Source organism: Protopterus annectens, chromosome 8.part0, assembly GCF_019279795.1.
Source record: "Protopterus annectens isolate FY-2018-M chromosome 8.part0, PAN1.0, whole genome shotgun sequence".
NCBI classification, from domain to species: Eukaryota; Metazoa; Chordata; order Ceratodontiformes; family Protopteridae; genus Protopterus; species Protopterus annectens.
In genome coordinates, this window is record NC_056741.1 from 16,953,632 (window position 1) to 16,968,495 (window position 14,864).

Genomic DNA, 14,864 nt, shown 5'->3' on the forward strand with positions numbered 1-14,864 from the left:
AACAGTAACACTGCACAGTACAGTAACCCTTATAACACTTATCTAACAGTAACACTGCACAGTACAGTAACCCTTATAACACTTATCTAACAGTAACACTGCACAGTACAGTAACCCTTATAACACTTATCTAACAGTAACACTGCACAGTACAGTAACCCTTATAACACTTATCTAACAGTAACACTGCACAGTACAGTAACCCTTATAACACTTATCTAACAGTAACACTGCACAGTACAGTAACCCTTATAACACTTATCTAACAGTAACACTGCACAGTACAGTAACCCTTATAACACTTATCTAACAGTAACACTGCACAGTACAGTAACCCTTATAACACTTATCTAACAGTAACACTGCACAGTACAGTAACCCTTATAACACTTATCTAACAGTAACACTGCACAGTACAGTAACCCTTATAACACTTATCTAACAGTAACACTGCACAGTACAGTAACCCTTATAACACTTATCTAACAGTAACACTGCACAGTACAGTAACCCTTATAACACTTATCTAACAGTAACACTGCACAGTACAGTAACCCTTATAACACTTATCTAACAGTAACACTGCACAGTACAGTAACCCTTATAACACTTATCTAACAGTAACACTGCACAGTACAGTAACCCTTATAACACTTATCTAACAGTAACACTGCACAGTACAGTAACCCTTATAACACTTATCTAACAGTAACACTGCACAGTACAGTAACCCTTATAACACTTATCTAACAGTAACACTGCACAGTACAGTAACCCTTATAACACTTATCTAACAGTAACACTGCACAGTACAGTAACCCTTATAACACTTATCTAACAGTAACACTGCACAGTACAGTAACCCTTATAACACTTATCTAACAGTAACACTGCACAGTACAGTAACCCTTATAACACTTACATAACAGTAACACTGCACAGTACAGTAACCCTTATAACACTTATCTAACAGTAACACTGCACAGTACAGTAACCCCTATAACACTCTTACTTAACAGTAATGCTGCACAGTACAGTAACCCTTATAACACTTATCTAACAGTAACACTGCACAGTACAGTAACCCTTATAACACTTATCTAACAGTAACACTGCACAGTACAGTAACCCTTATAACACTTATCTAACAGTAACACTGCACAGTACAGTAACCCTTATAACACTTATCTAACAGTAACACTGCACAGTACAGTAACCCTTATAACACTTATCTAACAGTAACACTGCACAGTACAGTAACCCTTATAACACTTATCTAACAGTAACACTGCACAGTACAGTAACCCTTATAACACTTATCTAACAGTAACACTGCACAGTACAGTAACCCTTATAACACTTATCTAACAGTAACACTGCACAGTACAGTAACCCCTATAACACTTATCTAACAGTAACACTGCACAGTACAGTAACCCTTATAACACTTATCTAACAGTAACACTGCACAGTACAGTAACCCCTATAACACTTATCTAACAGTAACACTGCACAGTACACAGTACAGTAACCCTTATAACACTTATCTAACAGTAACACTGCACAGTACAGTAACCCCTTATAACACTTATCTAACAGTAACACTGCACAGTACAGTAACCCTTATAACACTTATCTAACAGTAACACTGCACAGTACAGTAACCCTTATAACACTTATCTAACAGTAACACTGCACAGTACAGTAACCCTTATAACACTTATCTAACAGTAACACTGCACAGTACAGTAACCCTTATAACACTTATCTAACAGTAACACTGCACAGTACAGTAACCCTTATAACACTTATCTAACAGTAACACTGCACAGTACAGTAACCCTTATAACACTTATCTAACAGTAACACTGCACAGTACAGTAACCCTTATAACACTTATCTAACAGTAACACTGCACAGTACAGTAACCCTATAACACTTATCTAACAGTAACACTGCACAGTACAGTAACCCTTATAACACTTATCTAACAGTAACACTGCACAGTACAGTAACCCTTATAACACTTATCTAACAGTAACACTGCACAGTACAGTAACCCTTATAACACTTATCTAACAGTAACACTGCACAGTACAGTAACCCTTATAACACTTATCTAACAGTAAGACTGCACAGTACAGTAACCCTTATAACACTTATCTAACAGTAACACTGCACAGTACAGTAACCCTTATAACACTTATCTAACAGTAACACTGCACAGTACAGTAACCCTTATAACACTTATCTAACAGTAACACTGCACAGTACAGTAACCCTTATAACAGTTATCTAACAGTAACACTGCGGAAGTAAACCCTTATACACTTATCTAACAGTAACACTGCACAGTACAGTAACCCTTATAACACTTATCTAACAGTAACACTGCACAGTACAGTAACCCTTATAACACTTATCTAACAGTAACACTGCACAGTACAGTAACCCTTATAACACTTATCTAACAGTAACACTGCACAGTACAGTAACCCTTATAACACTTATCTAACAGTAACACTGCACAGTACAGTAACCCTTATAACACTTATCTAACAGTAACACTGCACAGTACAGTAACCCTTATAACACTTATCTAACAGTAACACTGCACAGTACAGTAACCCTTATAACACTTATCTAACAGTAACACTGCACAGTACAGTAACCCTTATAACACTTATCTAACAGTAACACTGCACAGTACAGTAACCCTTATAACACTTATCTAACAGTAACACTGCACACTACAGTAACCCTTATAACACTTATCTAACAGTAACACTGCACACTACAGTAACCCTTATAACACTTATCTAACAGTAACACTGCACAGTACAGTAACCCTTATAACACTTATCTAACAGTAACACTGCACAGTACAGTAACCCTTATAACACTTATCTAACAGTAACACTGCACAGTACAGTAACCCTTATAACACTTATCTAACAGTAACACTGCACAGTACAGTAACCCTATAACACTTATCTAACAGTAACACTGCACAGTACAGTAACCCTTATAACACTTATCTAACAGTAACACTGCACAGTACAGTAACCCCTATAACACTTATCTAACAGTAACACTGCACAGTACAGTAACCCTTATAACACTTATCTAACAGTAACACTGCACAGTACAGTAACCCTTATAACACTTATCTAACAGTAACACTGCACAGTACAGTAACCCTTATAACACTTATCTAACAGTAACACTGCACAGTACAGTAACCCTTATAACACTTATCTAACAGTAACACTGCACAGTACAGTAACCCTTATAACACTTATCTAACAGTAACACTGCACAGTACAGTAACCCTTATAACACTTATCTAACAGTAACACTGCACAGTACAGTAACCCTTATAACACTTATCTAACAGTAACACCGCACAGTACAGTAACCCTTATAACACTTATCTAACAGTAACACTGCACAGTATAGTAACCTATATAACACTTATCTAACAGTAACACTGCACAGTACAGTAACCCTTATAACACTTATCTAACAGTAACACTGCACAGTACAGTAACCCTATAACACTTATCTAACAGTAACACTGCACAGTACAGTAACCCTTATAACACTTATCTAACAGTAACACTGCACAGTACAGTAACCCTTATAACACTTATCTAACAGTAACACTGCACAGTACAGTAACCCTTATAACACTTATCTAACAGTAACACTGCACAGTACAGTAACCCTTATAACACTTATCTAACAGTAACACTGCACAGTACAGTAACCCTTATAACACTTATCTAACAGTAACACTGCACAGTACAGTAACCCTTATAACACTTATCTAACAGTAACACTGCACAGTACAGTAACCCTTATAACACTTATCTAACCGTAACACTGCACAGTACAGTAACCCTTATAACACTTATCTAACAGTAACACTGCACAGTACAGTAACCCTTATAACACTTATCTAACAGTAACACTGCACAGTACAGTAACCCTTATAACACTTATCTAACAGTAACACTGCACAGTACAGTAACCCTTATAACACTTATCTAACAGTAACACTGCACAGTACAGTAACCCTTATAACACTTATCTAACAGTAACACTGCACAGTACAGTAACCCTTATAACACTTATCTAACAGTAACACTGCACAGTACAGTAACCCTTATAACACTTATCTAACAGTAACACTGCACAGTACAGTAACCCTTATAACACTTATCTAACAGTAACACTGCACAGTACAGTAACCCTATAACACTTATCTAACAGTAACACTGCACAGTACAGTAACCCTTATAACACTTATCTAACAGTAACACTGCACAGTACAGTAACCCTTATAACACTTATCTAACAGTAACACTGCACAGTACAGTAACCCTTATAACACTTATCTAACAGTAACACTGCACAGTACAGTAACCCTTATAACACTTATCTAACAGTAACACTGCACAGTACAGTAACCCTTATAACACTTATCTAACAGTAACACTGCACAGTACAGTAACCCTTATAACACTTATCTAACAGTAACACTGCACAGTACAGTAACCCTTATAACACTTATCTAACAGTAACACTGCACAGTACAGTAACCCTTATAACACTTATCTAACAGTAACACTGCACAGTACAGTAACCCTTATAACACTTATCTAACAGTAACACTGCACAGTACAGTAACCCTTATAACACTTATCTAACAGTAACACTGCACAGTACAGTAACCCTTATAACACTTATCTAACAGTAACACTGCACAGTACAGTAACCCTTATAACACTTATCTAACAGTAACACTGCACAGTACAGTAACCCTTATAACACTTATCTAACAGTAACACTGCACAGTACAGTAACCCTTATAACACTTATCTAACAGTAACACTGCACAGTACAGTAACCCTTATAACACTTATCTAACAGTAACACTGCACAGTACAGTAACCCTTATAACACTTATCTAACAGTAACACTGCACAGTACCATAACCCTTATAACACTTATCTAACAGTAACACTGCACAGTACAGTAACCCTTATAACACTTATCTAACAGTAACACTGCACAGTACAGTAACCCTTATAACACTTATCTAACAGTAACACTGCACAGTACAGTAACCCTTATAACACTTATCTAACAGTAACACTGCACAGTACAGTAACCCTTATAACACTTATCTAACAGTAACACTGCACAGTACAGTAACCCTTATAACACTTATCTAACAGTAACACTGCACAGTACAGTAACCCTTATAACACTTATCTAACAGTAACACTGCACAGTACAGTAACCCTTATAACACTTATCTAACAGTAACACTGCACAGTACAGTAACCCTTATAACACTTATCTAACAGTAACACTGCACAGTACAGTAACCCCTATAACACTTATCTAACAGTAACACTGCACAGTACAGTAACCCTTATAACACTTATCTAACAGTAACACTGCACAGTACAGTAACCCTTATAACACTTATCTAACAGTAACACTGCACAGTACAGTAACCCTTATAACACTTATCTAACAGTAACACTGCACAGTACAGTAACCCTTATAACACTTATCTAACAGTAACACTGCACAGTACAGTAACCCTTATAACACTTATCTAACAGTAACACTGCACAGTACAGTAACCCTTATAACACTTATCTAACAGTAACACTGCACAGTACAGTAACCCTTATAACACTTATCTAACAGTAACACTGCACAGTACAGTAACCCCTATAACACTTATCTAACAGTAACACTGCACAGTACAGTAACCCTTATAACACTTATCTAACAGTAACACTGCACAGTACAGTAACCCTTATAACACTTATCTAACAGTAACACTGCACAGTACAGTAACCCCTTATAACACTTACCTAACAGTAACACTGCACAGTACAGTAACCCTATAACACTTATCTAACAGTAACACTGCACAGTACAGTAACCCTTATAACACTTATCTAACAGTAACACTGCACAGTACAGTAACCCTTATAACACTTATCTAACAGTAACACTGCACAGTACAGTAACCCTTATAACACTTATCTAACAGTAACACTGCACAGTACAGTAACCCTTATAACACTTATCTAACAGTAACACTGCACAGTACAGTAACCCTTGTAACACTTATCTAACAGTAACACTGCACAGTACAGTAACCCTTATAACACTTATCTAACAGTAACACTGCACAGTACAGTAACCCTTATAACACTTATCTAACAGTAACACTGCACAGTACAGTAACCCTTATAACACTTATCTAACAGTAACACTGCACAGTACAGTAACCCCTATAACACTTATCTAACAGTAACACTGCACAGTACAGGATTCTTAAAGTGCTGTACTCCCTTCATTACTCTCATAGACAGTAGAGTAACCCATCAGCAGCACATAATATACCACATTGTAGAGGTTCTTTAAATATTCTTACAGCAAAGTAGCACCTTTATCAGTATCATAATACAGTAATATTTCAGTACACAATATGTTACAGTACAGTATTTCCTTCAATACTATCAGGTTACAAACAAGAGGTCAACAATTCAAGATAAACAGAAAAAAAGCTGTTACAACTGACCAAAAATCATCTGATGGCATGTACCAACTTTCTTTTTTCTGTGCAAGATTTTGGTACAGCGGGGATTGGGGAACTTGTTCTTCCCCCAATGTATTGTGAGCTCAGAGTTGGATATAAAATTTGCATGAGGATGTGGAAGGTGCAGGGGGGATTGTCCCCCTGCAAAAAAAAAAAAAAAAGTTTTAGTAAGCTTTTTTTATTGTTTGGTGATTGAGTATTTGTGCTCAGTCACTTGCCATTCACTGTATTGATGTAATACTTTTACAATATATCAACATACATCCATACTATCATGGGTGATATACCCCTTTCATCACTCTCCTGGTCCAGTGCCATCACCCTTTCACAAACGTTACTGATTCAGATTACTGTAGCAACTTCAATATTCTTATCGACCAATAAACCCTTTATCACGCTTATGATGCAATAACCTCTTTACTGCTGTCAGAAATCAGTCATCCCCCTAAAACCTTTACTGCTCAGACACCTCTACAGTGCTGCAACAGTAATACCCCTTTAACAATCACAATTCAGTTTATTCTTCAATAAATGAATTACCTGAAGTGAAAAAATGAGGCAGTACGTTGTTATGATGAGGCCTCATGCAAACAGCCCAGTTTCAGAATGCTATGAAGTCTAAACTACATTCTGTGTAACATAAGGAGAAAGAGCAAATGATTATGGGCAGGATGCAAATAAGAATATGAAAACACACACCGGAGAGTATATTTACTCAGGATAAAAAAAAAAAAAACAAGAAAAAGAAAGAAACAGTTAATATTTTAGGTTGTCATCTTATTCAGAATGTACTTTGGAACAATCTATCAACCTCAAATATTACGCACTTTCAGGAAATTACTCATTTTCATCTACAGTGAGTGTGTGAAGTTGTTTTTTTTTTAAACTGAAACCTTTAGCAAGTGTTCTTTCAAATTTCTTCATAACCAGAATCACCAGTGTTCCTGTTGGCCCTACTGGATGGTTATAATGAAAGAAATACACAACTGAATGCACAGTTACTGCTTTTCCTCCTCACAGGCTGCTCATCTGTAACCAATAACAACATTCTTGTGTGACATTTAGACTGACTTCTGAAAATGCCTTCCAGAAAAATGAAAGTATGTGTGTGTTAGGTTCTGACAAGCAACTGCAAATGCTCATGAACAGGCAAAATGAACACAGTTTTATTCATAGGTTCATAGGTAGGTACTAGGCTATCAGCCCAAGGGCCTAACTAAGCCTAGCCAACAAAATGCCCTGGCTTACACCAACCCAAGAAAGTTAATTTAATGATAATGAATAGAATGAATGCAGTCTGGAAGCAATGAAATGATTAGTCTGAGTATGGCAAAGTAATTCACTTTCGTAATGTGTTCACTGAGGCTTAAGAGCATCATAAAAATCACACACCAAGAATGCCCTTTAAAAACTTACATTGCTCATTAACCCTTTGAAGACCACCAGTTCCGCTTTCAGTTTTTGAACCTTCATAGCCAGTTCCTCTTGGCAAGCTTCAGCTTCTTGGGCTTCCTAAAAACACCACACAGAAGACAAAAAAAGGATGCAACAATATTACTAAAAGAAAAATCATTTGAGATGGTATGCCAGTTTACTTAAACACACCCTCACCATTACTAAATGTGCCAGCCACTCTGCACGGTCCACAATTTACTAAACACACCCTCACCATTACTAAATGTGCCAGACATTCTACATGGTCCACCAATTTACTAAATACACCCTCTTCATTACTAAATGTGCCAGCCAGTCTACATGGTCCACCAATTTCCTAAACACACCCTCACCATTACTAAATGTGCCAGACATTCTACATGGTCCACCAATTTACAAACACACCCTTACCATTACTAAATAGACCAGCAATTCTACATGGGCCATCATTATACAGCCTTTTTCAGGGACAGTAAACATAGTTGTAGAAGGTTCCTCAATATGTATGAACAAAAATGTCATTAATGGCATCCGCCAACCCTGTCCTTCTTTGGATGCATGAAATATTGGTATAGGAAGGGGTGAAAAGGAGGTTATGAACAAAAGAAAGAGACTTTGTTGGAAATCAGTCCTCCTTTGAGAGACTACTGCTTAGAAATGTGTACAAATCAACCAATGCAAGCATGGGAGGTCTAGTAGATCACAAGTAGGTTGAACAGAGTGCTGTGCATACTGCAAACTGCCTCTTCACGCATGTATATATACACACACACACACACACACACACACACACACACACACACACTTGTTCTAAAGTGAACTCCAGAATTCATAAATAGCTGTATGCCAGAGCAGACCTTTTGAAGTCATTTCTCTAAAACTGGGGTAGTAATGACAGTGAGCTTGCAGAGACTGTCTGTAGATTCAGGTCACAACACCTACACAATTAGAACTCCACATTAATCTGTTAACTAAACAAAACAACTATGCAAAAGTGCTTCTCTTCTCAGGTAACTTGTGAGTACTACCTGGTTAAATGACCTTTCTCAAATAAAAACAGTAAATGAGTGGTGAATGGGGGGAAGCAAACTCAAGACAACAACATTTAGCTGGTGAACAACTTGTAGGCTTTACCTACCTGTGATGTACTTCCAGGAACATATTGCAAGGGCACTAAACTTTGTGACCTCTGTGTACAATATAAATATGTGCTGTTCGATGCAAAGTACTGCAGCTGAGACACAACATCTCTGGTGTGAAGAAACAAGAGAAATATGACAACAGGACATCGTGTTGGGGTGATTTAAAAGGGTCATGCTGAACAAAAAGGACAGAGGTGGGGAGAGGAGTGGTAGACAATTGTAGGTACTAACTGTGCATCACCAAGCCTCTGTAGGTCCACAGGTACTTACTAGGCATGTGGTCGAGGAGGCCATTGAGGACTCTAGCTGAGTTTAACAACTGTACCACAGCACATTGTCTTATAAAATGACTTACGTAGAGTTACATAGTGGATAAATAGAGGCAGTGAGAATCAAACCCTGGATAAAAATAAGCTTAACAGCTCATAGCTTTAAACATCTGTTTTCTTCTCAGACTGCTGTGTTGAACTGAGTAAAACGCCTGGGAGAAATCCAGGTAGACCACTGCCTACTGGTATCTTCCTGACAGCTGGTCTGTAACCCGGTAATTAAACTAGATCAAGTTTGAATGACAGCTACTTCTGACCACAAACTCACATTGACTTGAGGTCCCAGATTGTTGTCCTCTAGGAAAGGTTCATAATTCTCTGCATGACTTTACCAGTCTTGACTCTTAGTGTGACAGTCAGGTAGACACCTGGATTTTTTTGTATCATATTTTAAACTCTACTAATCCTAATACTCTTTCTCAGTAGCCACTGACCTGCTGAAAATCTCCATCACAGCATCTGCCAGCACTGAACCCTTCTTATCTTGGCATGTTATTCTCTGTCGGTCTCCTCTCTGCCTATTCTGGAGTCTGTTCACTATGCTTGACATTCTGCCCTGCCTCACCCCACCTCCCCATTATGACATCCTCTTCTAAGTCTCCTTTGTGAAAGCTAAATCAAAGTATTAATTCATTACCTTTCAACAGGTACATAAGATCAGTCAACATGACCGAATCACCTAGAGGAGAAGGGAAGTCTGAATGAAGAGGTCAAAGCTAGAACCAGAAGGGGTAGCCAAATGGCATAGAGTGTCAGGTGTAGAATATGACCAAAGAATGTCAAAGAAGCTGAAAAGTAAGGTGTACAAGACAGTGGTGTGACCAGTACTACTGTCTGGTACAGAAACCTGGGCAGTAAAGGCAGAACAGTTGAAGAAGCTGGAGATCATGGAAATGAAGTGCTTAAGAAGGGTGGTAGGATCCACACTGTGGGACAGACGAAGAAATGAGGACATAAGAGTAGAAGCCAAAGTAGCTTCAATTGCAGAAAAGATCAAAGAGAACAGATTACAGTGGCTTGGACACGTGTAGAAAAGCAGAAGACAATCTGGTGAGGAAGATTTGGGACAGACAGGAAGAAGGTAAGAGGAAGCGAGGACATCCAGCAAAGAGGTGGACAGACTGTGTGAAAGAAGATCTGCGACAGCCAGGCAGGAGTGTTGAAGAAGGCAGGACTGTGGCACTGAATCAAGAGAAGTGGCGACAACACGATACCCCGACCCCATCTAGAAAAATGGGAAAAAGGGGGCTGAAGATAATGAGGAGGAGGAGGTACATAAGATCAGCTGCACATTCAAATGTACACAGATAAATAACCAGAAGTCCAACACACTCTGATCTTTAAAGGAGAACATGGGATGGGAGACTGGCAACCCCTTCACTAGTGGCCTTGTACTTTGAACTCTGTCAAACACTGTGAGACTAAACAGCACCATTAAATTGTAACAAACCAACAGCACAAAATAGCTCCAATGTGGATGACATGACCCTGCATCACTGACCCAATGTTTTCAGTCCTGCAGCAGACCTATTTTGGTGCGATACCAAGACATATTAAGTGAATCTTGCAGACATTTTATTATATTTATTTGGTAACCAGGTACAAAGGCCGCTTTTCAGGTGAAACGTAGGAGTATCATTTGGTTAAGGGACAAGCTCATAGTTACAGAGTATGCAAATGGAGACTCTGGGAATCAAACCCATGGTAAAGCGCTCACTATATCTGCACTAAGCTGCTAGATGTCTAACCATATGCCATATTTATGCTGGGAAGGTATGCAGAACTGCACATTTAAATGGCATTTAAATGCAATACATTTAGAAGTGAATACCTCAATGCTTTACAATGAAATTATACATTTCTGCTGTGCCATCTGAGACAGAACTTATACAGACAGTTATTCTAAACATATGGCAATAGGGCTTGGGGAATGGGCATAGGATGCCCAATGAAGATGGGGGTGCTCACAATAGCCACCAGGGGTAGGGTAAGTGCCTTCACAGAAATTACCTCAGTGCTGGGAAGCTGGAGAGAACATAGACCATCATAAGAGCTGCCTGGATGACAGCCTCTGCAGTCAGTTCTTGCCTTCAGCAGATACGCAATATGGGGCAAATGAATGGGCTGAACACTGATAGCAGTAGGCTCAATGGTTGACAGGTATGGGGCAAAAAACTCTGTAAAGTTAAACATAGTACTGATAGTGCTGTACCTCATCCTGGCATTGGCAAAGTACAGTTGTGTACACTTACCATAAATGTAGATGTTCAGTGTATTCACTGTTGCAGTCATTACATTTGGTTAATCTGCTGGCAGGTTGCCCTCAGTCGGCCTGAATAACAAAGTCTTGGGTCCTGCATCGGTTGCTGTCTCCTCTTCCATGACGTCAGGTTGTCAGGGGTATAAAACATGCAGCCGACGCCATTTTATTCAGTTTTTCTTGCCCCAGATGTCAGGTGCCCCCCAAATGGGGAGCAAAAATATATATATATATATATATATAAGTAAACAGTAAATATATAAATACACTTTTAGAAACATAAACTTTACCTTCAACTAAAAGCAAATACACCACAAAGGCTTTTGAGTATAGTGAAGGATAGAAAAGGTATAGAAAGGGGGATGGCGGGTGGGTAACCCGGACTGCAGCAGTGAATACACTCTAACATCTACATTTATGGTAAGTGTACACAACTGTACTATGTTCTTCATGTTTCACAGTTGCAGTCATTACATTTGGGTAGAATCCCAAAGCTATGGATGGGCGGCTGGAACTAAATAGCATTAGGAGCGGCTATAAGGCCATGCAGAACTGCAGTGGCAAAGCCTGCCCTGGATTTAGAGAAGAGAGGCAAATGATAATGCTTTGTGAAGGTATGAACAGAGCTCCATGTAGCAGCTTCTAGAATGTCTTTGGTTGGAACTCCTCTGAGAAAGGCTGCTGAGGTAGAGGCAGCCTTGGTGGAGTGTGACCTGATTCTCTTGGACAAAGGTTTACCATGATGCAAGTAGCAGAAACAAATGCAGTGGCTTATCCACTTTGAAATAGTCTGCTTTGATATAGCCTTCCCCTCTGATCCTGAAGCAAATGCCACCAGTAGTTGCTCAGACTTTCTTAGAGATTTGGTCCTGTTTAAGTAGAATCTTAGTTGTCTGTGTACATTCAATGAATGCAGAATCCCCCCCCCCACCTTGTTCTGCGGATTTGGGTAAAATGTTGGCAGGTGAATAGTTTGGTTAAGAGCCACACTGGATACCACCTTAGGCATAAAAGAAGGATTGGTCCTGAGGGACACCCTGTCCAGGTAAAATGTAATAAAAGGCTCCACAGCCATGAGAGCCTGTAGTTCTGAAACCCTTCTTGCTGAAGTGACTGCCAAAAGGAAAGCTGTTTTCCAAGATAAAAACTTTATATCTGCAGTAGCTGCTGGTTCAAAAGGAGGCAGGGTGAGTTTTTCCAGCACAAAATTGAGGTCCCATGCAGGAGTTGGTGATCTTCTGGGAGGCCTTAAATTTTTTGGCCCCTCTAAGATACTGTTTTAGCAGAGGAAGAGAAAAGATGGGAGGCTCCGTGTTGTAATGAGCTGAGATGGCAGAGGCATGGATTTTTATTGAAGAAAAAGATAGGCCCTTGTCAAGCATCTCAGTCAAGTATTGCAAAATCTGAGGGATATTTGGTTTTGCTGTGTCCGTTCCTTGTGCTTGGTTCCAAGCACAGACTCTCTTCCATTTGTCAGCATAAGATATTCTAGTACTAGGCCTTCTGGCTTCCAAAATAACATCCATCACAGATTTACTGAGAGGTGTTGTTTGAATAATTTCATGATCAACCATGCTGAAAGGTTCAGAGTTTGGACCTGAGTGTGTAGAATTTGATTGTTCTGCTGAGACAGTAGATGAGGTATTTGAGGCAAGTACCAAGGAGGGAGTTGAGACATATTCCTTAGAATTGGGTACCAGTGCTGGCGAGGCCAGTCCGGAGCAATTAGGATCATTTTTGGTTTTTCCTGTCTGACCTTTAGTAAGACCTTGGAGAGAAGAGGCAGAGGGGGAAAGGCGTAGACTGATAGGTTTTTCCATCTGAAGGATAGGGCATCCACTTTCCATGCTTATCTGTGATAAGTCCTTGTGCAGAATTTGTCCAGCTGATAATTTTGGGGAGAGGCAAATAGATCTATGTCTGGGGTCCCCCATTTTTGTGTTACCATGCTGAAGATTTGTGGATCCAGTTTCCACTCATGTGGGTCCATAAGATTTCTGCTTAGGTTGTCTGCCGGAGTATTTTGTTTTCCTGGCAGGACTTGAGCTTGAAGATGCACTTGATAAGTCAAGGCTGTGTTCCACAATGCCATGGCTAGTCTGAAAAGGGGGTAGGAATGTGTACCCCCCTGCTTGTTTATGTACCACATAAAGTACAGTTTTGTACCTACCATAAATGTAGATGTCCGATAGGTATGCATCTGCAGTCATAACATATGGGTTGTCCTGCCTCAGGCAGCCCTTCGGTCGGCCGGATTCCAAAGTCTGGGTCTGGCCTCGGCTGATGTCGCACTTTCCCCGACGTCAGAGCGTCTGGGGTAAAAAAGCATCAGCCGATGCCATTTTCCTCAGATTTTCTTGCCCCAGATGCCAGGTGCCCTCTAGGAAGGCTAAATTTGGATAAATGCTGAAAAGTTCCAAACATTTGCAAATTATATACATGTATAAACAAACAAATACACCATAATAGATTCCCCCAGCTAGCTGAAAGAGGGGTAAGTACCCTAGGAATACCACAGGGGAAGGAGGGTGGTATTGACTGCAGATGCATACCTATCGGACATCTACATTTATGGTAGGTACAAAACTGTACTATGTCCTTCAAGGATGCATCTGCAGTCATAACATATGGGTAGAATACCATAGCCAATCTGGGGGAGGAGGTACTAAGAGAAGGATGGTGTAGTTAAGATCCCCTGCAGCACTGCAGTTGCAAACCCTGCTCGGGATCTGGAGTATAAAGGTAAATTGTAATGCTTGGCAAATGTATGCACGGAGCTCCAAGTAGCAGCTTCTAAAATGTCCTTGGTAGCCACCCCTCGTAGGAAAGCTGTAGTGGTGGCTGTGGCCCTTGTGGAGTGAAGCCTTATATTTTCAGGAACTGCCTTTCCATGAAAGGAGTAACAAAAGCGAATGCAATTTCCTATCCATTTTGAAATTGTCTGTTTGGAAATTGCTCTTCCTTGCACCCCAGTTGCATATGCTACAAAAAGTTGGTAAGTTTTTCTACTAGTTTTCGTTCTGTCCAAATAGTAGCATAGTTGTCTGTGTATATCCAGGGTGTGCAAA

The 14,864-nt window shown here is 39.5% G+C and overlaps 1 protein-coding gene across 4 annotated transcripts in view; it reads right to left on the bottom strand.

Moving 5' to 3' along the window:
• IFFO1 (intermediate filament family orphan 1) overlaps nt 1–14,864 on the bottom strand; it is a 390,911-nt gene that overhangs the window by 151,904 nt on the left and 224,143 nt on the right. For all 4 annotated transcript variants that reach the window (XM_044079576.1, XM_044079573.1, XM_044079577.1 and 1 more), the window contains exon 3: nt 8,048–8,143. In XM_044079576.1, coding sequence (XP_043935511.1) covers nt 8,048–8,143 — 96 coding nt within the window. The remainder of the gene's footprint in view (nt 1–8,047; nt 8,144–14,864) is intronic.